Raw genomic sequence first — 22505 nt, forward strand, 5'->3', positions numbered from 1 at the left:
ATTTTAAAATATATTTTATTGATTTTTTACAGAGAGGAAGAGAGAGGGATAGAGAGTTAGAAACATCAATGAGAGAGAAACATCGATCAGCTGCCTCCTGCACACCCCCTACTGGGGATGTGCCCGCAACCAAGGTACATGCCCTTGACCGGAATCGAACCTGGGACCCTTGAGTCCGCAAGCCGACGCTCTATCCACTGAGCCAAACCGGTTTTGGCTGAGTATGGACATTTTAATGATGTTGATTCTTCCATGAACACAGTATATTCTTCCATTTGTTTATGTTTTCCTCTCTCTTTTTTCAATGTCCTTAGTTTTCCGAGTACAGGTCTTTTACCTCCTTAGTTAGGTTTATTCCTAGGTATCTTAATTTTGGGGTATAGTGGTAAGTTGAGATTTTTGTTTTGTTTTGTTTTGTTTCTCTTTCTGTGAGCTAATGGTGTATAAAAAAGCCATGTATTTCTGTGTGTTAATTTTGTATCCTGCTACATGGCAGAATTCATTTATTAAATCTAGTAGTTTTGAAAGAGATAGCCCAGAAAAAACCAAGATGGCGGCATAGGTTAAACACCTAACCTGCAGCCGGGAACAACAATTTCAAAAATACAACTAGAGGTCAGAACGGACATCGTCCAGAACCACAGGAAAGTTGGTGGACTGAAATGCCCACAGCTGGGGGGAAGGAGAAGGCCACGGGGACAGTCGGGGAAGCCGTAAAAGCCTGAGGTATGGAGAAACGGGCGGAGATACGAGCACACGCGCCTGCGGGGAGGATGGAACCGGAGAGGAGGGGGCGGCTGATGACCTGGCCGGAGTTCACTGGCAGGAAGGAGATAAAGGCTCCGGAGTGCGCTGAGCGCCGGCTCCGATTGCACTGAACCCCATTCCGGGCGAAACCCTGGGAAACTCACTCACTTTCGCAACTCCGCCGCCCCCGCAGGACCGCCCGGCCCGGGACGCTGGGGACACCGCCGCAGCGGCGGCGCCCGGAGCCCGGCGGCCTCCCAGCTCCCGTCCCCGCCGCGCAGCCCCCGCGCGCCTGGTGCCGCGGGCCGCGCGCCCCTCACACCGGACGGAGGCCAGGGCGCCCTCTCCGTGCACCTCCCGGTGGCGCTAGACTTCAGTAGAGTTGACTGAATTCAAGGGATTAAGAAGTATAAATTGGGGGGACGCCGCGGCGGCGACGTCCGGAACGCGGCGATGGCGGTGCCTGGAGCTCGGCGGCCGCCCAGCGCCCATCCCATTATGGGCCCGGCGCCCATCCCAGCGCCCATCCCAGGCCCTCGCGCGCCTGGTTCCGCGGGACGCGCGCACCGCGCACCGGACGGAGGCCCGGGCGCCCTTTCCGTGCACCTCCCGGCGGCGCTAGACTTCAGTAGAGTTGACTGAAATGAAGGGATTAAGAAGTACAAATTGAGAAGTTTGATAAAGATGGCGGCGGAGGTTAAAGGCTGTTCTGTTGCCTCGCACCCAGCGAAATCGGAGGGGATGAGGTGTGGAGGTGCGTGGGTCTGGCTGGTGGCGGGGGAAAGGGGCTTTTGTTCCAAACCTAAGGGAGATTAGCTCTCCATCACCCTGAAACCCATCTTCTGGCGAACCCCGGGAGACCCAGATGTCTGCGGGGAGAGGTGGGACTTTTGCGGAGGTGCGCCCAGCAATCAGTGTTTGCTGCGCTGGAGTGCGGAACGAGGGGACTTAGATACGTGGAAGGCAGAAGGACCAGACTCACAGCCATCTCGGCTCGCCGCACCATGGCCTGTTGGCGCCCTGAGACCCCGCCCCGCCCTGGGACCCGCCCCGCACGTTTTGAAGACCTGCCCCGCAAGTCTTGCAGGCACACCTGCGCCCCAAGCAACGGCTTATGCATGTGGGTGGCCTGCCCTCTGGCAGCGGACCAGATGATCTGCTGTTCTAGTCGGACTGCTCCAGGGCCACTCAGACAGGAGGAAGAAACTACAGTTTTTGCTGTAATCCTTGCTGAGTGCCTAAGGCAGTAGCTGATCTACACCCCATTGGAGACCCAGAAACGAGGGCATCTAGTGGTCTGTGGGAGATGACACCAGATTTCAACCACGTGCATAAGGGACACATTCAACGGGAATATTCAGTGAGCGCCAAAGCTTTGCTGCACCAAGACCCGGCCCATAAACGTGTCTCCTGCACAGCAACTCTTCCTTTATAGACAAAGAGAGCCCCCCCAGTGACACCAACAACAATCAAGACTTAACTATACAAAGGAGGACCAAGATGGAGGCAGAGGGCGGAAGCCTGATTGTTGCCTACCACAACAACTTTGAGACTACGACAAGAGAGCAGAGCAGACACCATCCAAGACCACCATAGGGCTGGCTGAGTAGATGCTCTACAACTAGAATAAAAGAGGGATATGTGGGATGATGCTGATGCCGGTGACCCAAAGACCACACTTTAAGAACTACGGCTCAGGCGACACAAAAGAACTATGGCTCAGGCGATACAACAGCGGCCTGGAACGTGCTCGGCGCAGTTCCCCCGGCGGTCTCCGGCTGAGGGGATGGCTCCACTGGCAGCCAAGCACGGACAGACGAGCCCCTATGAGACATGGGGTGGGAGACTCCGCGCTTGCTGACCTCTGAGTCCGTCAAGAATCTCAATGCCCCGGAAGCGGCCAGGTGCGCATGCTCGGCGACCGGCCACCGATGCAGACCCAAGGGCCGACGCAGCGACGCCAGACTGGCCCACCGCCATGCACCGGGTGCACCGGAGCTTCGCCGAGCCGCCGCCCGACGAGTTCTGCAGCAGCCATACTGGAGCTCTGGAAGGATGGCCAGGGGAATTGCTGAGGGGGGATTGACCGGCAGGAATTGGGATCGGGAAGACGGGGCCCCGCTGAGACCCGGGTGCGGGCGGGGTTGCGCGCCTCTGGGCTCGGGTGTGGTCACACGCCTCTGGGTATAAGTGAGGCCTCAAGTCCCTGGGTCTAGGTGAGGCCACATGCCCCTGGGTCCAGGTGAGGCCGGACTCCGGGTCCGGGTGAGGCCAAGTGCCCCTGGACCCGGATGACGCTGGATCCCGTGCCCGGGCAAGGCCAAGCGCCCCTGGGTCTGGGAGAGCCCACACACCCCTGGGTCCAGGCGAGACCATGTGTCCCTGGATCCGGGTGAGGCCGCGTGCACCTAGGCCCGGGTGAGCCCAAGTGGCCCTGGGTCTGGGAGAGGCCAAGCGTCCCTGGGTCCGGGTGAGACCATGCGTCCCTGGATCCGGATGAGGCCTCGTGCACCTAGGCCCGGGTGAGCCCAAGTGGCCCTGGGTCTGGGAGAGGCCAAGCGTCCCTGGGTCCGGGTGAGACCATGTGTCCCTGGATCCGGGTGAGGCCTTGTGCACCTAGGCCCCGGTGAGCCCAAGTGGCCCTGGGTCTGGGAGAGGCCAAGCGTCCCTGGGTCCGGGTGAGACCATGTGTCCCTGGATCCGGGTGAGGCCTCGTGCACCTAGGCCCGGGTGAGCCCAAGTGGCCCTGGGTCTGGGAGAGGCCAAGCGTCCCTGGGCCCGGGTGAGACCATGCGTCCCTGGATCCGGCTGAGGCCTCGTGCACCTAGGCCCGGGAGAGCCCAAGTGGCCCTGGGTCGGGGTGAGGCCAAGCGTCCCTGGGTCCGGGTGAGACCATGTGTCCCAGGATCTGGGTGAGGCCTTGTGCACCTAGGCCTGGGTGAGCCCAAATGGCCCTGGGTCTGGGAGAGGCCAAGCGTCCCTGGGTCCGGGTGAGACCATGTGTCCCTGGTTCCGGGTGAGGCCTCGTGCACCTAGGCCCGGGTGAGCCCAAGTGGCCCTGGGTCTGGGAGAGGCCAAGCATCCCTGGGTCCGGGTGAGACCATGTGTCCCAGGATCCGGGTGAGGCCTCGTGCACCTAGGCCCGGGTGAGCCCAAGTGGCCCTGGGTCTGGGAGAGGCCAAGCATCCCTGGGTCCGGGTGAGACCATGTGTCCCTGGATCCGGGTGAGGCCTCGTGCACCTAGGCCCGGGTGAGCCCAAGTGGCCCTGGGTCTGGGAGAGGCCAAGCGTCCCTGGGTCCGGGTGAGACCATGGGTCCCTGGATCCGGATGAGGCCTCGTGCACCTAGGCCCGGGTGAGGCCACGTGCCCCTGGGTCTGGGAGAGGCTAAGCGTCCCTGGGTCCGGGTGAGACCATGTGTCCCTGGATCTGGGTGAGGCCTCGTGCACCTAGGCCCGGGTGAGCCCAAGTGGCCCTGGGCTGGGAGTGGCCAAACGTTCCTGGGTCTGGGTGAGACCATGTGTCCCTGGATCCGGGTGAGGCCTCGTGCACCTAGGCCCGGGTGAGCCCAAGTGGCCCTGGGTCTGGGAGAGGCCAAGCATCCCTGGGTCCGGGTGAGACCATGTGTCCCAGGATCCGGGTGAGGCCTCGTGCACCTAGGCCCGGGTGAGCCCAAGTGGCCCTGGGTCTGGGAGAGGCCAAGCGTCCCTGGGTCCGGGTGAGACCATGCGTCCCTGGATCCGGATGAGGCCTCGTGCACCTAGGCCCGGGTGAGCCCAAGTGGCCCTGGGTCTGGGAGAGGCCAAGCGTCCCTGGGTCCTGGTGAGACCATGTGTCCCTGGATCCGGATGAGGCCTCGTGCACCTAGGCCCGGGTGAGGCCACGTGCCCCTGGGTCTGGGAGAGGCTAAGCGTCCCTGGGTCCGGGTGAGACCATGTGTCCCTGGATCTGGGTGAGGCCTCGTGCACCTAGGCCCGGGTGAGCCCAAGTGGCCCTGGGTCTGGGAGTGGCCAAACGTTCCTGGGTCTGGGTGAGACCATGTGTCCCTGGATCCGGATGAGGCCTCGTGCACCTAGGCCCGGGTGAGGCCACGTGCCCCTGGGTCTGGGAGAGGCCAAGCGTCCCTGCGTCCGGGTGAGACCATGCGTCCCTGGATCCGGATGAGGCCTCGTGCACCTAGGCCCGGGTGAGCCCAAGTGGCCCTGGGTCTGGGAGAGGCCAAGCGTCCCTGGGTCCGGGAGAGACCATGTGTCCCTGGATCCAGGTGAGGCCTTGTGCAACTAAGCCCGGGTGAGGCCAAGTGCCCCTGGGTCTGGGAGAGGCCAAGCGTCCCTGGGTACGGGTGAAGCCAGATCCTGGGTCCGGGTGAGGCCGTGTGCCCCTGGATCCATCCGGGTGAGGCTGGGTCCCAGGCCCGGGTGAGACCACGCGCCCCTTGGGTATGGGTGAGGCCACGTGCCCCTTAGTCTGGGTGACGCCGTGCCCCTGGGTTCGGCCGAGACCAAACCAGAGGGAGTCGGACCTCCGTTACCACCATTTGTCCACCATCCAGAGCTGAGGGGTCAGTGCTGACATGTACACATAAGGAATTACTGGACATCGAAATTGGGTCTCAAAAGAACTGTTGGTCCAGGGGGAAGCTCGCTACAGATTGATTCATTTGCCTGTCAGCATAAATATTATTGCTCGTCTCACATTCAGTTCTTATTAGTATATATCTAGTGACATATGATCTCGTTCATCTAGAGGAAATGATGAACAACATAGACTGAGGAACAAGAACAGAACCAGAAGCAAGGAGGCATCGATCGGACTATCGGGCCTCAGAGGGAGGATAGGGGAGGGTAGGGGGAGGGTGGGGGGAGGGGGAGAGTTCAACCAAAGGACCTGTATGCATGCATATAGGCCTATCCAACGGTTAAGTTCAACAGGGGATTGGGGCATGCGTGGGGAGAGGGGTGGGATGGGAATGGGGGGATGAGGACAAATATGTGACACCTTAATCAATAAAGAAATTAAAAAAAAAAAATCTAGTAGTTTTTTTTTCAATTCAAGAAAAATGATTTTAAGTATAATAATGTTACATGCAATAAACCTTAATATTACAAGAAAATGATTTTAAATATAATATTACATGCAATAAAAATTAATATTTTAAGAAAAAATATTTTACATATAATAATATTACCAAAACTGTACTAAAATTGTATATCACAAAAGTTGTAGGAACTGTTAAAAATCTGTAAATAATGATTATTTCTATTATATTCTAAAAATTTATTTTATTAAAATTTTTTATTTATTGTCTAAAATTTTACATATGTCTCCTTTTCCCCCAATTGACCCCCAACCCAACCATTCCCACCCTGGGCAAGTCCCCACCGCCCCAGTGTCTGTGTCCATTGGTTATGCTAATATGCATGCATATAAGTCCTTTGGTTGCGCTCTAACCCACACCCCTACCATTTGTCTCTGGATCTATTCTTGTTCATCAAATTATGTTGATCATTATATCCCACATATGAGTGAGATCATGTGATATTTATCTTTCTCCAACTGGCTTATTTCGCTTTACATAATGCTCTCCAGTTCCATCCATGCTGTTGCAAATGGTAAAAGTTCCTTCTTTTTTATAGCGGCATAGTATTGCATTGTGTAGATGTACCACAGTTTTTTAATCCACTCATCTACTGATGGGCACTTAGGTTGTTTCCAAATCTTAACTATTGTAAATTGTGCTGCTATGAACATAGGGGGTGCATATATCCTTTCTGAATGGCGTTTTTGGTTTCTTGGGATATAGTCCTAGAAGTGGGATTACTGGGTCAAATGGGAGTTCCATTTTAAACTTTTTGAGGAAACTCCATACTGTCTTCCACAGTGGCTGCACCAGTCTGCATTCCCACCAGCAGTGCAGTAGGGTTCCTTTTTCTCCACATCCTCCCCAGCACTTGTCCTTTGTTGATTTGTTGATGATAGCCATTCTGACTGGTGTGAGATGATACTGCATTGTCATTTTGGTTTGCATCTCTCGGATAATTAGTGACTTTGAACATGTTTTCATATGTCTCTGGGCCTTCTGTATGTCCTCTTTCAAAAAGTTTCTATTTAGATCCTTTGCCCATTTTTTATTGGATCATTTGTCTTCCTTTAATTAAGTTGTATGAGTTCTCCGTAAATTTTTGAGATTAAACCCTTATATGAAATATCATTGGCAAATATGTTCTCCCATGCAGTGGGTTTTCTTGTTGTTTTGTTGATGATTTCTTTTGCTGTGCAGAAGCTTTTTATTTTGATGTAGTCTCATTTGTATATTTTCTCCTTAGTCTACATTGCCCTGCGAGCTGTGTCTGTAAAGATATTGGTACAACATGTGTCTCCTATTTTGCTGCCTATGGAGTTTTGTGGAGTTTTTAAGGTTTCCCGTCTTACAATTAAGTCCTTTAGCCATTTTGAGTTTGTTTTTGTTTATGGTGTAAATTGGTGATCTAGTTTCATTTTTTTTTTTTTGCATGTATATGACCAAATTTCCCAGCACCATTTATTGAAGAGGCTGTCTTGACTCCATTATATGATCTTGCCTCCTTTGTCAAATATTAATGGAGCATATGACTTGGGTCTATTTCTGGGTTCTCTGTTCTGTTCCATTGGTCTGCAGGTCTGTTCTTGTGCCAGTATCAGGCAGTTTTGAGAACCGTGGCTTTGTAATATAGCTTGATATCTGTATTGTGATCCTTCCAACTTTGTTCTTCTTTTTCAGTATTGCTGTGGCTATTTGTGGTCTTTTTTAAATTTCTTTATTGATTAAGGTATCACATATTTGTCCTCATCCCCCCATTCCCATCCCACACCCCTCCCCACGGATACCCCCACCCCCCTGTTGTCCTTAACCATTGGTTAGGCTCGTTTGCATGCACACAGGTCCTTTGGTTGATCTCTCCCCACTACCCCCACTTTCCCCTACCCTCCCTCTGAGGCCTGACAGTCCGATCGATGCCTCCTTGTTTCTGGGTCTGTTCTTGTTCATCAGTCTATGTTGTTCATCATTTCCCCTAGACGAGTGAGATCATGTGTTACTTGAAATATACTTATAAGAACCGAATGTGAGACGAGCAATAATAGTTATGCTGACAGGCAAATGAATCAGTCTGTAGTGAGTTTCTTTCTGGACCATCAGTTCTTTTGAGACCTAATTTCAATGTCCACCAGTTCCTTATGTGTACATGTCGGCACTGACTTTTCAGCTCTGGATGGTGGACAAATGGTGGTAATGCAGGTCCGACTCCCTCTGGTTTGGTCTCGCCTGGACCCAGGGGTGCGTGGCCTCACCCGGACCCAGGGGCACGTGGCTTCACCTGGACCCAGGGGCGTGTGGCCTCACCCGGACCCAAGGGCGCGTGGCCTAACCCGGGCCCGGGACCCAGCCTCACCCAGATCCAGGGGCGCACGGCCTCACCTGGACCCAGGGGCGCATGGCCTCACCCGGGCCCAGGACCCAGCCTCATCTGGACCCAGGGGCGCGTGGCCTCTCCCGTACCCAGGGGCACATGGCCTCACTCGGACCCGGGACCCAGCCTCGTCTGGATTCAGAGTGGGCTGGTCCAGGGTCACTGCGTCGGCGCTCGGGCCTGCAGCGGTGGCCGGTCGCCGGGCGTGCGCACCTGGCCGCTTCCGGGGCGCTGAGATTCTCGAAGGACTCGGAGGTCAGCAAGCGTGGGGTCTCCCACCCCATGTCTCCCAGGGGCTTGTCTGTTCATGCTCGGCAGCGAGTGGAGCCGTCCCCTCAGCTGGAGACTGCTGGGGAAACTGTGCTGAGCACGTTCCAGGTTGCCATTGTGTCGCCAGAGCCGTAGTTCTTAAAGTGTGATCTTTGGCTCACCGGCATCAGCATCATCCCGCGTACCCCTCTCTTTTATTCTAGTTGTAGAGCATCTGCTCAGCCAGCCCTCCGGTGGTTCTGGATTGTGTCTGCTCTGTTTTCCCGTTGTAGTTTCAAAATTGTTGTGGTAGGCAACAATCAGGCATCCGCCCTATGCCTCCATCTTGGTCCTCCTTTGTGTAGTTAAGTCTTGATTGTTGTTGTTGTCACTGGGAGGAATTTTCCTCCAGGCCAATTGGCTGTGAGGACCTGCTGTATCTATAAAGGAAGAGTTGCTGTGCAGGAGACACGTTTATGGGCTGGGACTTGTTCCAGTAAGGCTTTGGCGCTCACTGAGTCTGCCTCTTGAATGTGTCCCTTATGCAAGTGGTTGAAATCTGGTGTCGTCTCACACTGACCACTAGATGCCCTCGTTTCTGGGTCTCCAATGGGGTGCAGGTCAGCTACTGTCTGAGGCCACTAAGCAGGAGTTACAGCAAAAACTGCAGTTTTCTCCTCCTGCTTGAGTGGTTTTGGAGCAGTCTGACTGGAACTGCAGTTTATTTGGTTAAGCTGCCACAGGGCAGGCCATTTATATGCAAAAGCTGCTGTTTAGAGCCTGGGCGGGTTTGTAGAATGTGCGGGGTGGGTCTCAGGGCGGGGCGGGTCTCAGGGCGGGGCGGGGTCTCAGGGCATCACTAGGCTAGGGTGTGGCAAACAGCAATGGCTGCAAGTCTGCCTTTTCTGCCTTTCCACGTTTCTAAGTCCCCGCGTCCCGTGCTCCAGCGCAGTAAACACTGATTGCTGGGCGCACCTCTGCAAGAAAGTCGCTCTCACTTTCCAACACGATGGCCGAGAGTCCAGCTTCTCCACGTAGGTGTCTGGGTCTCCCGCGTATCCCCAGAAACTGGATTTCAGAGTGATGGGGAGTTTATTTCCCTTCGGGTTGGAAAAAAAGCCGCGCGTCCCTTCCCCCGCCATCAGCCCGATTCACGCGCCTCCGCACCTCAGCCCCTCCGCGTTTGCTCTTTCCTCTTCCCTCTTAGTTGTAAATCCACCATTCAGCCAGTTCTCCTGTGGTTCTGGGTGGCAGACGCTCTGTCCTCTAGTTGTATTTTTGAAATTGCTGTGCACGGCGTAGTTCATTTGTGTAACTTTGCTGCCATCTTGGATCTCCTTGGGGGTCTTTTTTTATTCCAGATGAATTTTTGGAGAGTTTGTTCTAGATCTTTGAAGTATGCTGTTGGTATTTCAATGGGGATTGCATTGCATCTGTAGAATGCTTTGGGTAGTATGAACATTTTAATGATTTTGATTCTACCAATCCATTAACATGGTGTATTTTCTTCCATTTGTTTATGTCTTCCTCTATCTCTTTCTTCAATGTCATGTGGTTTTTTGAGTACAGGTCTTTTACATCCTTAGTTCAGTTTATTCCTAGGTATCTTAATATTTTTGGTGCAATGGTAAATGGGATTGTTTATTTCATTCCTCTTTCTCTGAATTAATTATTGCTGTATAAAAAGGCCATAGATTTCTGGGTTTTAATTTTGTATCCTGCTATCTATGTATAGTATCATGTCATCTGTGAATAAGGACAGTTTTACTTCTTCTTTTCCAATTTGGATGCCTTTTAATTCTTCTTCTTGAATGATCGCTATGGCTAGCACTTCCAGTCTATATCGAGCAGGAGTAGTGAAGGTGGGCATCCCTGTCTTGTTCCTGTTCTTAGGGGAAATGAGTTTAGTTTTTGCCCATTGAGTATGATGTTGGCTGTAGGTTTGTCATATAAGGCTTTTATTATGTTGAGGTATGATCCCTCTATTCCCACTTTGCTGAGAGTTTTTATCAAGATAGGTTGTTGGATATTGTCAAATAATTTTTCTGCATCGATTGATATGTTTATGTGATTTTTGTCTCTCAACTTGTTTATGTGATGTATCACATTTATTGATTTTTAGATATTGTACCATGCTAGTATCCCCAGAATAAATCACGCTTCATCATGGTGTATGATCTTTCTAATGTAATGCTGAATTTGATTTGCTAGAATTTTGTTGAGGATTTTAGCATCTATGTTCATCAAGGATATTTGAATGTAGTTCTCTTTTTTATTGTGGTGTCTTTTTCTGATTTTGGTATTAAGGTAATGCTGGATTCACAGGAAGAGCTTGGAAGTGTGCCTTCCTCTTGAATTTTTTGGAATACTCTGAGGAGAATAGGTTTTAGTTCTTCTTTAAATGCTTGGTAGAACTCTCCTGTAAAGCAGTCCAGACCAGGGCTTTTGTTTGCTGGAATATTATTTGATTGCTGCTTCAATTTCTTCGGTAGTTAATAGGCCTATTCAGGTTTTTTTCATTCTTCTTGATTGAGTTTTGGGAGCTTATATTTTTCTAAGAATATGTCCATTTCATCTTAGGTTGTCCATTTTGTTGGAATAGAGTTGTTCATAGTATTATGTCATAATTGATTGTATTTCTGTGGGATCGGTTGTTACTTCACCTCTTTCATTTCTGATTTTGTTTTTTTGGGTCTACTCTCGTTGCTTCTTGGTGAGCTGGGCTAGATGTTCATCAATTTTGTTTATCCTTTCAAAGAACCAGCTCTTGGTTTTGTTGATCTTTTGTATTGTTTTTTGGTCTCTATGTCATTTATCTCCGCTCTGATCTTTATTATTTCCTTCCTTCTGCTTATGCTGGGCTTTTCTTGTTGCTTTGTTTCTAACTCTTTGTGCTGCAGGGTAGATAATTTATTACCATTGTTTCTTGTTTTTTTGAGATAGGCCTGTAGAGCTTTGAAGTCCCCTCTTTAGAATGCTTTCACTGTGTCCCATAGATTTTGGATTGTTGTGTTTTCATGGTCGTTTGTTGCCATGATGCTTTTTATTTCTTCTTTGATCTCTTTGGTACTCCAGTCATTGTTTAATACCATGCTATTTAGCTTCCAGGTGTTTGATTTTTTATTGTAGTTGATTTCTAATTTTATGCCATTGTGATCTGAGAAGATGCTTGATATGATTTCTATCTTCTTGAATTTGAAGATACTTTGTCTGTGTTTCCCAATATGTGGTCTATCTTTGAAAATGACCCATGTGCACTTGAGAAGTATGTATATTCTGTGGCTTTGGGGTGAAATGTTCTGAAAATGTCAATTAATTCCATGTGATCTAGTGAGTCATTTAGGGTTGATATTTCTTTTTTTCAAAAAATATATTTTATTGATTTTTTACAGAGGAAGAGAGAGGGATAGAGAGTTAGAAACATCGATGAGAGAGAAACATCGATCAGCTGCCTCTTGCACACCTCCTCGATCAGCTGCCTCTTGCACACCCCCTACTGGGAATGTGCCTGCAACCAAGATACATGCCCTTGACCGGAATCGAACCTGGGACCCTTGAGTCCGCAGGCTGACGCTCTATCCACTGAGCCAAACCGGTTTCCGCAGGATTGATATTTCTTTGCTGATTTTTTGTTTAGAGGATTTTTCCAGTGGTGTTAGTGGGGTATTAAAGTCCCCTACTATGACTGTATTGTTGTCAATCTCTCCCTTGATATTCTCCAGAAGTTTTTTATGTATTTTGATGCTCCTTTATTGGGTGTATATATGTTTACCAGATTTATATCCTCTTGTTGAATTGCTCCCTTTAGTATTATGAAGTGGCCTTCCTTATCTTTTGTTATGGCCTTCACTTTGAGGTCTAATTTGTCAGACATAAGTATTACTACCCCCAGCTTTTTTAAATTTTCATTTCTGTTCACCTGGAAAACCTTTTTCCATCCCTTCATCCTCAGTCTGTGTGAGTCCTTTGTTTTGAGGTGAGTTTCCTGTAGACAGCAGATATGTGGGTCATATTTTCTTATTCACTCAACTACCCTATGGATTTTTATTGTGGCATTTAATCCATTTACATTTAAATTATTATTGATAGGTACTTCTTTTGTCACCATTTTTATTCTTTGTTTTTTCTTCACTTCCTATTTCTTACTTTTACAGCAGTCCCTTTAGCAGTTCTTGCATTGCTGGTTTTGTGGTAATAAACTCCCTTAGCCCTTTTTTGTCTGTGAAGCTCCTGATTTCCCCCTCAATTTTGATTGATAGCCTTGCTGGGTACAGTATTCTTAGATTCAGACCCTTCCTTTGCATGACTTTATATATTTCATTCCATTCATTCTAGCTGGATGTGTTTCTATTGGGAAATCAGTTGATAGTCTGATGGGAGATCCCTTCTAGGTAACTTTCTCTCTCTCTGGTAGACTTTAAGATTCTTACTTTGTTTTTGGTGTTTGCTAATTTAATTGTAATGTGTCTTGGTGTTGGTCTTTTGGGGTTCTTCTTGTTTGGGACTCTAAGCTCTTGGGCTTGTGTGAGTTTTTTTCTTCCCAATATCAGGGAAGTTTTCTGTTATTATTTCTTCAAATAGGTTTTCTATTCCTTGCTCAGTTTCTTCTCCTTCTGTCACCCCTATTATATGGATGTTGTTTCATTTTGTGTTGTCCCAAAGTTCCCTTAAGCTCTCCTCCTGTTTTTTAAGTTTTTTTTCTAAATGCTGCTCTTCTTGGGTATTTTTTCCTACCTTGTCTTCTAGCTCACTGATGTGATCCTCTGCTTTTTCTAGTCTACTGCTGATGCTTTCTATTGTGTTCTTTATTGTAGTGATATCATTTTTCATTTCTTCTTGGTTCTTACTCATATTGTTAAATTTGTCTTCCATCCTTTTCAGTGTACTTATGACCATTGCTGTGATTTTTTTGTCTGACATATTGCTTGTGTCAATTTCCTTTACTTCTTTTTTCTGGTGATTCCTTCTTTTCTTTAGTATGCAGGCTGTTTCTTTATCTACCCATTCTTCCTCCTCTCAAGGATTCTGGTTATGTAGCTTTCTCTCTCCTGTGTTGACCTAAAGTCACAAAATACAACACGACAAGACACAACACACAGGGCACTAAACACAAATGTATTCATGATACTAATAACCCCAAATAAATGTGACCACCAGAGTAAAGAGATTAGGGGATAGAAAAGAGTGCAAAAATGATATTGAGAAAAGGAAAAAAAAAATGTAAGAGGAAAAAAAAAAAAGAAGGAAAAAGAAGGGGGAAAAATACATGTATATGGGGAGAAAACAACAACTAATCCAAAAAATGCAAACATCTAACACCCAAGCAACAAACACCCAGATAAATCTGAGGACGCAGAGCTTATTTCCAGAAAGTAAGGTCAAGGAATTGAATGAATTGAGAAATAGCCACAATTCAGTATAGAGAAGGTAGAAAGAGAATGATTGTATAAGCAAAAATGTAAAAAGCAAGATACAAAAAAAGAAAAAAAATATATATATATATTAAAAAAGTATATATAAGTGAAAGTTTATATATATATATATATATGTATATATGCATATACATATATATATATATATATATATATATATATATATCCCTTTATTTAATCTATCTATATGTTCATATGTTATTTAAAATGGAGGATAGAGAGTAGATAGGCATGAGTTGTTGATTGGAATTAATTAAGCTAGGAGTAGAAGAATAGAACAAGCGAGTAGAGGAAAAACAGAAGCAAAAAAGAGAGAAAGAAACTATTAATCAAACAACAACTACAAGACAGAAGGAAAGAAAAAGGGAAAAAAGGAAGAAAAAATTTCAATAGTGAAGAAAGAGAAGAGAGAAGTGTGCATGGACTTGGAGCAGGGGATAGGAAATTAGATATATGAGTTAGATAAATTTTTAACAGGGTATAAAAAGAAAGGATAGAGAAAAACTAAAGCAGGAATAGGGTAAGAGCAATAGGAGGAAAAAGGCAAAACTGAGGAAGAGAGTTTTGGCATAAAGAAAAATTGAGATAGAATAAAATAATGCTAAAAGAAAAAGAAAAATAGAATGTAGAACACTGATCCCAAAATAAAATAAAACAAAGAAAAAATAAAATAAAACTTTAATAAAGGTAAACTAATAGTAGTTATTACAATAATTAAAAATAAAAATATAATAATAAAGTAAAATCAAGTGAGAAAAAAATTGAGTTTCTTAAGTAAAAGATAAAAAAAAAAAAAGTGAAATAGTGAAGGTCATTCACTTCCTCTACTGTTCTGCTTGGCATGTCTGTTTCCTGTCAGGTAGTCAGCACAGTGTTGACATTTTCTTTGATCCACTGCTCCTCTGTGTCATAGGCCACAACCTTGTTTTCAAGCAGGCGGGATCTCTCTGCTCACTTTGTTTCTCTGCCTGCTTTAAGTTGTATTTACACAGGAGTCAATTTCTGACACAACCCCTGGGTGGCAGTGTTTCTGTATTAATATCCGGGACTAAATGGCCCCTCTGCCCAATATTTAGACTCTTCTTTCCCTGCCACACTTAATAATGGGTTGGAGGGATGGACTGCTCATAGCTGGTTTCCTGTTCATCTCTCCTTATTCTGATCCCCAGTTTCCACAAAAACCACTTTCCCCTGCATTCTCGGTGACTGTTTTTAATTGGAAGATCCTATGTTCTGGACTTGGCAAGCAAAAGCATGGAGGGAAAAATAAAGACAAAGGAACCGCACCGACTCACATATTTTCCCCCCGGCACTGCACAGCCGGTATAGAACTTCAGGCTGCCTTTCTGGGCACAGATTCTTATGGCTGTGGGCTTATATCTAGAGTCCCTCTCTGCCAGCAGTGGACCCCCTTCCACTTTCAAGGGCTACACTGATCCCAAGGGCCACGGGTTTGGTGGAGCGCACTCTCCCTCTGAGACTCTAGATCCTGCTGCACGCATTTCTCCCTCCAGCCTGGATCCCAGATCTCACCTTTCTCTAGGTGATCTCTGACCTTTTCGTCCATGGATTGCCTCACCAGCTGTGTTTAATTCACCAATTCCAGGTGGATGTTATTCAATGCAGCTGTTCCTTCTATCTGCTCTGTGAGAAGGCGCAGGGCCCATCCGCGAATTTGGTGCCACTTTGTATCCCCCTAGACCAGGGGTCCTCAAACTTTTTAAACAGGGGGCCAGTTCACTGTCCCTCAGACCGTTGGAGGGCCAGACTATAGTTTAAAAAAAGCTATGATCAAATTCCTATGCACACTGCACATATCTTATTTTGAAGTAAAAAAACAAAATGGCAAAAACACCCACATGTGGCCCGCAGGCCGTAGTTTGAGGACGCCTGCCCTAGACAAACTTTTTAGGCACCCACAATCATGTAGGCTGGAGTCTCGGTGTTCATGGTTTCGCAGCTGAGGCAGCTGGTCTCTGGGCATTGTGGTTGTAGGGTCCCGGGAGGTATCCGAGGTCTCCCCCGTTGAAGATAAGGCTGGGCTTCCAATCACAGCTGCTCTCCCCTTCAAGATGGTGCGGTCTCTGCTGCAGAGCTGGCTGCTCTGGGAGAGATTTCAGCAGTAGTAGAGGCTGCCTGGTCAGGGGAGCTTGGTCTGCCAGTCCCCAACAGTCCTGTGGAATATAGCTGTCCCTCACTCACAAATACAGACACTCCCCGCACGTCCACACACTCTCCTTTAGCTCTCTCATTCACACACTATCTTGCAGCCTGCTGTCCTATTGACAGCCATCTTTGTAATGAAGTTTTTAAATAAAAAATGTGTAATAGATAAAAGTTTTTCTGTTTTCTCTAATACTTTGTGAATAGTTGGTTTAAATAACAATTTTATCTGATAATTTTTATAAATTTAACATCTCATTTGCAGTTAGTTATTGGGAAATGACTTTTTTGGAATAGCCTTAACATATATTTATAGAACACCTATTTAACTTGAAGTTTGCTGCAAAAGAGCTTAATAGGAATGCCAAGAAATGTGATAAAGAAGAAAAGTCTGAAAAGGCTAAGATTAAAAAGGTAAGCTACTTTTATTATTTTTATCTTTTTAAAATTCATGATAGCACAATTAATCATGCAAAAGTGAATGTTTCAGTTTATTTTACATTGAGGAAAGATTACTGGCTTAGAGAAAGACAAATATCATGTAATCTCACTTATATGTGTAATCTAATGAACACAATAAACTGATAAATAAAATAGAACCAGAGACATGGAAACATGGAACAGACTGAAGAATTCCTGGGGCAGGGAGGAACTGGGTGGTGGGGGAGAAAAGGAAAAAGTGGGGGCATTTGGAATACTTTCAACAATAAAGATTAAAAAAAGAAAGATTTCTGGCTTTAGTATTCTAAACCAAATATATATTTAAATAAATTATTTATTATCTGACATAGTTAATAATGGCTCCTTTTTGTTTTTTACTACTTACATGTTCAAGTGTGGCTCACATACAGAGTATAACTGTTCTGTTACCTACATCTAAAGATTGTCCTTTGGTTTGTAACCCAAACTACTCTTAGAAGTACAAAGCCTATATGTAAGAATAAAATTTAATGTTTTTTGGTTCATTTTAATTTCTATAGTCTCTGAAGTTTTATATCTAAGTAGTGTATAGTATTAATGTGTATTGTGTTTGTGTATTTGCTAGGAGGTTGAACTGCCAATAGTTGTACTCATGGCTATGGTGTACTTTACACTAAAAGGATCAAAGCAAAATCAACAATAAAAAGCCATAAAAAGAAGGAAATCCTTCCATTTGCAATAGTGTGTATAGACCTTGAGGGTATTATGCTAACTAAAAATAAATCAAATAGAGAAAGGCAAATACATGTGACCTTATTTATGTTTAATCTTAAAAACAACTCATGGATAAAGAAGAGGTTGGTGGTATCCAGGGGAGGGGGATGGGAGATGAGTGAAAAGGGAGAAAATGGTCAAAGTATACAAACTTCTGGTTATAAAATAATTAAGTCCTAGGGTCCTAATGTACAACATGGTGACTATAGCTAATAATACTGTATTGTATATATGAAAGTTAAAAGAATAGATCTTAATAGTTCTTCTCACAAGAAAAAAGTTATAACTATGTGTGGTGATGGATGTTGACTAGAAAAAAAAAGGAAAGTGTGAAATTGCATGTTCCATTATCTTTATTACATTGCTCTTTATATTATTGAAGAATTGGAAAGAAACTAAATTCCCAGTATTAAGGGATTTTTAAAATTTTGTATTAAATTTATTGGGGTGACATTGATTAATAGTATGATATAGGTTTCAAGTGTATATTTCTTTCTTTTTTTTATTGTTTAAAGTATTACAAATAGTAGTACATATGTATCCTTTTTTTCCCCACTGACCTTCCCCCGGCCTCCCCTACCCCCAAGCACAGGCCCTCACCCCCCCCCCCCCTCGCAGTGTCTTGCATCCATTGGTTATGCTTACATGCTTGCATACAAGTCCTTCAGTTGATCTCTTAACTCCCCCCCAAACCCTTCCCAGCCTTCCCACTGTAATTTGACAGTCTGTTCCATGCATCTCTGCCTCTGTATCTATCTTTTTGTTCATCAGGTTATAATCTTTATTATCCATAAATGAGTGAGATCATGTGGTATTTTTCTTTCACTGACTGGCGTATTTCACTTAGCATAATGCTCTCCAGTTCCATCCATGCTGCTGCAAATGGTAAGAATTCCTTCTTTTTTATAGCAGCATAGTATTCCATTGTGTAGATATACCATAGTTTTCTAATCCACTCATCTGCTGATGGGCATTTAGGCTGTTTCCAAATCTTAGCTATGGTGAATTGTGCTGCTATGAACATAAGGGTATATATATCCTTTCTGATTGCTGTTTCTGTTTCCTTGGGATATATTCCTAGAAGTTGTATTAGTGGGTCAAATGGCAGTACCATTTTTAAAATTTTGAAGAAAAGCCATACTGTTTTCCACAATGGCTGCACCAGTCTGCATTCCCACCAGCAGTGGAGAGTTCCTTTTGCTCCACATCCTCTCCAGCACTTGTCATTTGTTGATTTGTTGATGATAGCCATTCTGCCAGGTGTGAGGTGGTACCTCATTGTTGTTTTGTTTTGCATCTCTGATGATTAGTGACTTTGAGCATGTTTTCGTGTGTCTCTTGGCTTTCTGAATATGTCCTCTTTTGAAAAGTGTCTATTTAGGTCCTTTGTTTATCTTCCTTTTGTTAAGTTGTATGACTTCTCTGTAAATGTTGGATATTAACCCTTTGCACTCGCTTGCTTTTTTCTTGATTCCTTTATTCTAATGCTAACCGTGTCGAGTCACACTCGACATCCGAGTGCAAAAGGTTAAACCCTTATCAGAGATAACATTGGCAAATATGTTCTCCCATGCAATGGGCTTTCTTGTTGTTTTGTTGATGGTTTCTTTTGCTGTGCAGAAGCTTTTTATTTTGATGTAGTCCCATTTGTTTATTTTCTCTTTAGTCTCTCTTTCCCTAGGATCTGTGTCTGTAAAGATATTGCTACGACATACACTGAGTGGCCAGATTATTATGATCTCTGAACGCATAATAATCTGGCCACTCAGTGTATATTCTATATAATAAAAGGCTCATATGCATATTGTCCCCTCGACCAGGAGTTCGACCAGCAGGCAGTCTGGCCAACCGCCCATGTCCCTTCCTCCTGGCCAGGCTGGCCGGACCCCACCCATGCAGGTGGGCGGGGAAGTTGGGGGTGAGCAGGACAGCAGTGGAGGCAGTTAGGGACAGCACACTGGCTCGGGGGACAGTTGGGAGTGATCAGGCTGGTGGGGGGGGCATTTGGGGGCGAGCAGGCCGATGGTGGGGTGCAGTTGGGGGTGAGCAGGCCGGCAGGCAGAGTGGTTAGGGGCAATCAGACAGGCAGGCAGGTGAGCGGTTAGGAGCCAGCAGTCCTGGATTGCGAGAGGGATGTCCGACGGCCAGTTTAGGCCCGATCCCTGTAAACCTCCCTGTAAACCGGCAGCAGGACATCCTTCGAGGGGTCCCAGATTGGAGAGGGTGCAGGCTGGGCTGAGGGACAACCCCCCCCAAACCCCCGTGCACGAATTTTGTGCACCGGGCCTCTAGTATATATATACTGAGTGGCCAGATTATTATGTGTTCAGAGAGCATAATAATCTGGCCACTCAGTGTATGTCTGCAGTTTTGCTCCCTAAGGAGTCTTGTAGGATTTTTATGGTTTCCCATCTTACATTCAAGTCCTTTAGCCATTTTGAGTTGTTGTTGTTTTTGTGTGTGTGTGTATGGTGTAAGTTGGTGATCTAGTTTCATTTTTTCTTGCATGTATCTGACCAAATTTCCTAGCATCATTTATGAAAGAGACTGTCTTGACTCCATTGTATGCTCCTGCCTCCTTTGTCAAATATTAATTGAGTATAATGGCTTGGGTCAATTTCTGGGTCCTCTATTCTGTTCCATTGGTCTATATGTCTGTTCTTATGCCAGTAACAGGCAGTTTTGAGAACCGTGGCTTAGTAATACAGCTTGATGTCTGGTATTGTGATCCCTCCAACTTTGTTCTTCTTTCTCAGGATAGCTGTGGCTATTCGGGGTCTTTTTTTTTTTATTCCAGATGAATTTTTGGAGAGTTTGTTCTAGATCTTTGAAATATGTCATTGGTATTTTAATAGGTATTGCATTGAATCTATAGATTGCTTTAGGTAGTATGGACATTTTAATGATGTTGATTGTACCAATCCAAGAACATGATATGTTCTTCCATTTGTTTATGTCTTCCTCTATCTCTTTCTTCGATGTCCTGTGGTTTTTTGAGTACAGGTCTTTTATGTCCTTAGTTAAGTTTCTTCCTAGGTATCTTAATTTTTTTGGTGCAATGGTAAATGGGATTGTTTATTTCATTTCTCTCTGTGAGTTCATTATTGGTGTATAAAAAGGCCATAGATTTCTGGGTTTAAATTTTGTATCCTGCTACATTACTGAATTCATTTATTAGGTCTAGTAGTTTTCTGATGGTGTCTTTGGACTTTTCTATGTATAGTATCATGTCATCTGTGAATAAGGACAGTTTTACTACTTCTTTTCCAATTTGGATGCCTTTTATTTCTTCTTCTTGTCTGCTCACTATGGCTAGTACTTCTAGTACTATATCAAACAGGAGTGGTGAAAGTGGGCATCCTTGTCTTGTTCCTGTTCTTAGGGGAAATTGGTTTAGTTTTTGCCCATTGAGTATGATGTTGGCTGTAGGTTTGTCATATAAGGCTTTTATTATGTTGATGTATGATCCTTCTATTCACACATTGCTGAGAGTTTTTATCAAGAAAGGGTGTTGGATTTTGTCAAATACTTTTTCTGCATCAATTGATATGATTATGTGATTTTTATCTCTCAATTTGTTTATGTGATGTATCACATTTATTGATTTTTGGATATTGTACCATCCTTGCATCCCTGGAATAAATCACACTTGGTCATGGTGTATGATCTTTCTAATGTATTGCTGAATTCGATTTGCTAGAATTTTGTTAGAGATTTTAGCATCTATGTTCATAAAGGATATTGGCCTGTAGTTCTCTTTTTTTTTGTGGGTGTCTTTATCTGGTTTTAGGATTAGGTTAATCCTGGCTTCATAGAAAGAGCTTGGAAGTGTTCCTTCCTCTTGCATTTTTTTTGAATAGTCTGAGGAGGATAGGTTTTAGTTCTTCTTTAAATGCTTGGTAGAACTCTCCTGTAAAGCAGTCCAGACCAGGGCTTTTGTTTGCTGGAAGATTTTTGATAACTTCTTCAATTTCTTCAGTAGTTATCGGCATATTCAGGTTTTTTTATTCTTCTTGTTTGAGTTTTGGGAGCTTGCATTTTTCTAAGAATATTCCATTTCATATAGGTTATCCATTTTGTTGGAATAGAGTTGTTCATAGTATTTTTTTAATAATCCTTTGTATTTCTGTGGGATCGGTTGTTCTTCACATCTTTCATTTCTGATTCTGTTTGTTTGGGTCCACTCTCTTTGCTTCTTGGTGAGTCCGGCTAGAGTTCATCAATCTTGTTTATCCTTTCAAAGAACCAGCTCTTGGCTTTGTTGATCTTTTGTATTGTTTTTTTGTTGTTGTTGTATTGGTCTCTGTCATTTATCTCCTCTGATCTTTATTATTTCCTTCCTTCTGCTTATGCTGGGTTTTTCTTGTTGCTCTCTTTCTAACTCTTTGAGTAGTAGGGTTAGATAATTTATTACCATTGTTTCTTTTTCTTTTTTTTTTTTTTTTTTTTGACATAGGCCTGTAGACTAGGTATGAAGTTCCCTCTCAAGAATGCTTTCACTGTGTCCCATAGATTTTGGATTGTGTGTTTTCATTGTCGTTTGTTGCCATGATGCTTTTTATTTCTTCTTTGATCTCTTTCTTACCCCAGTCATTGTTTAATAGCATGCTATTTAGCCTCCAGGTGTTTGATTTTTTATTGTTTTTATTGTAGTTGATTTCTAATTTTATGCCATTGTGCTCTGAGAAGATGCTTGATATGATTTCTATCTTCTTGAATTTGAAGAGACTTTGTCTGTGTCCCAATATGTGGTCTACTTTGAAAATGACCCCTGCACTTGAGAGGAATATATATTCTGTGGCTTTGTGGTGAAATGTTCTGAAGATGTCTTGGTGATCTTGTAGAGCTCCCTACTTGACCTATTTGGGTTCTCTTGATGTAGTTGGATCTTGAATGTTAGTTTCTTATTCGTGGATGAATTCTTGTCTTGGGTTGGCAATGTGACTCTCCCCCAGCTTCGTTGTGCACGCTGTTTTGGATGTGATTGTGGTTCCGGCTCTGGTGGCAAAGGTTGTTTGAGGTCTCGCTGTGTTATCAGTATGTTATCACTGTGGGTTCCCAGAATCCAAAGTCTGGAAGGAAGGAGTCCCGGGGTCTGAGGCTCAGGTGCTGGACTTTGGCCAGTGTGGTGTGACTCCTGCTGGATTAGCATCACTCTGCAACTCACTGGGAGTGGCACTGAGCCCAGGACAGTGCGGGGGGGAGTAGATGTCTCCTAGTCTCTGGTTGAGGCAATGGGACTCTGGCCAAAGTGATTTCCTGCCCTGAATCAG

At 45.2% G+C, this 22505-nt stretch overlaps 1 protein-coding gene across 1 annotated transcript in view; it reads left to right on the forward strand.

Annotated features, from left to right (window-relative positions):
* Positions 1-22505, forward strand: part of LOC103298554 (charged multivesicular body protein 1B2) — a 63804-nt gene that overhangs the window by 20346 nt on the left and 20953 nt on the right. The window contains exon 2 of the mRNA XM_008155339.3: positions 16355-16452. Within this exon, the coding sequence (XP_008153561.2) occupies positions 16355-16452 (98 nt within the window). The remainder of the gene's footprint in view (positions 1-16354; positions 16453-22505) is intronic.

Source organism: Eptesicus fuscus, chromosome 1 (genome assembly GCF_027574615.1).
Source record: "Eptesicus fuscus isolate TK198812 chromosome 1, DD_ASM_mEF_20220401, whole genome shotgun sequence".
Classification (NCBI taxonomy): domain Eukaryota; kingdom Metazoa; phylum Chordata; class Mammalia; order Chiroptera; family Vespertilionidae; genus Eptesicus; species Eptesicus fuscus.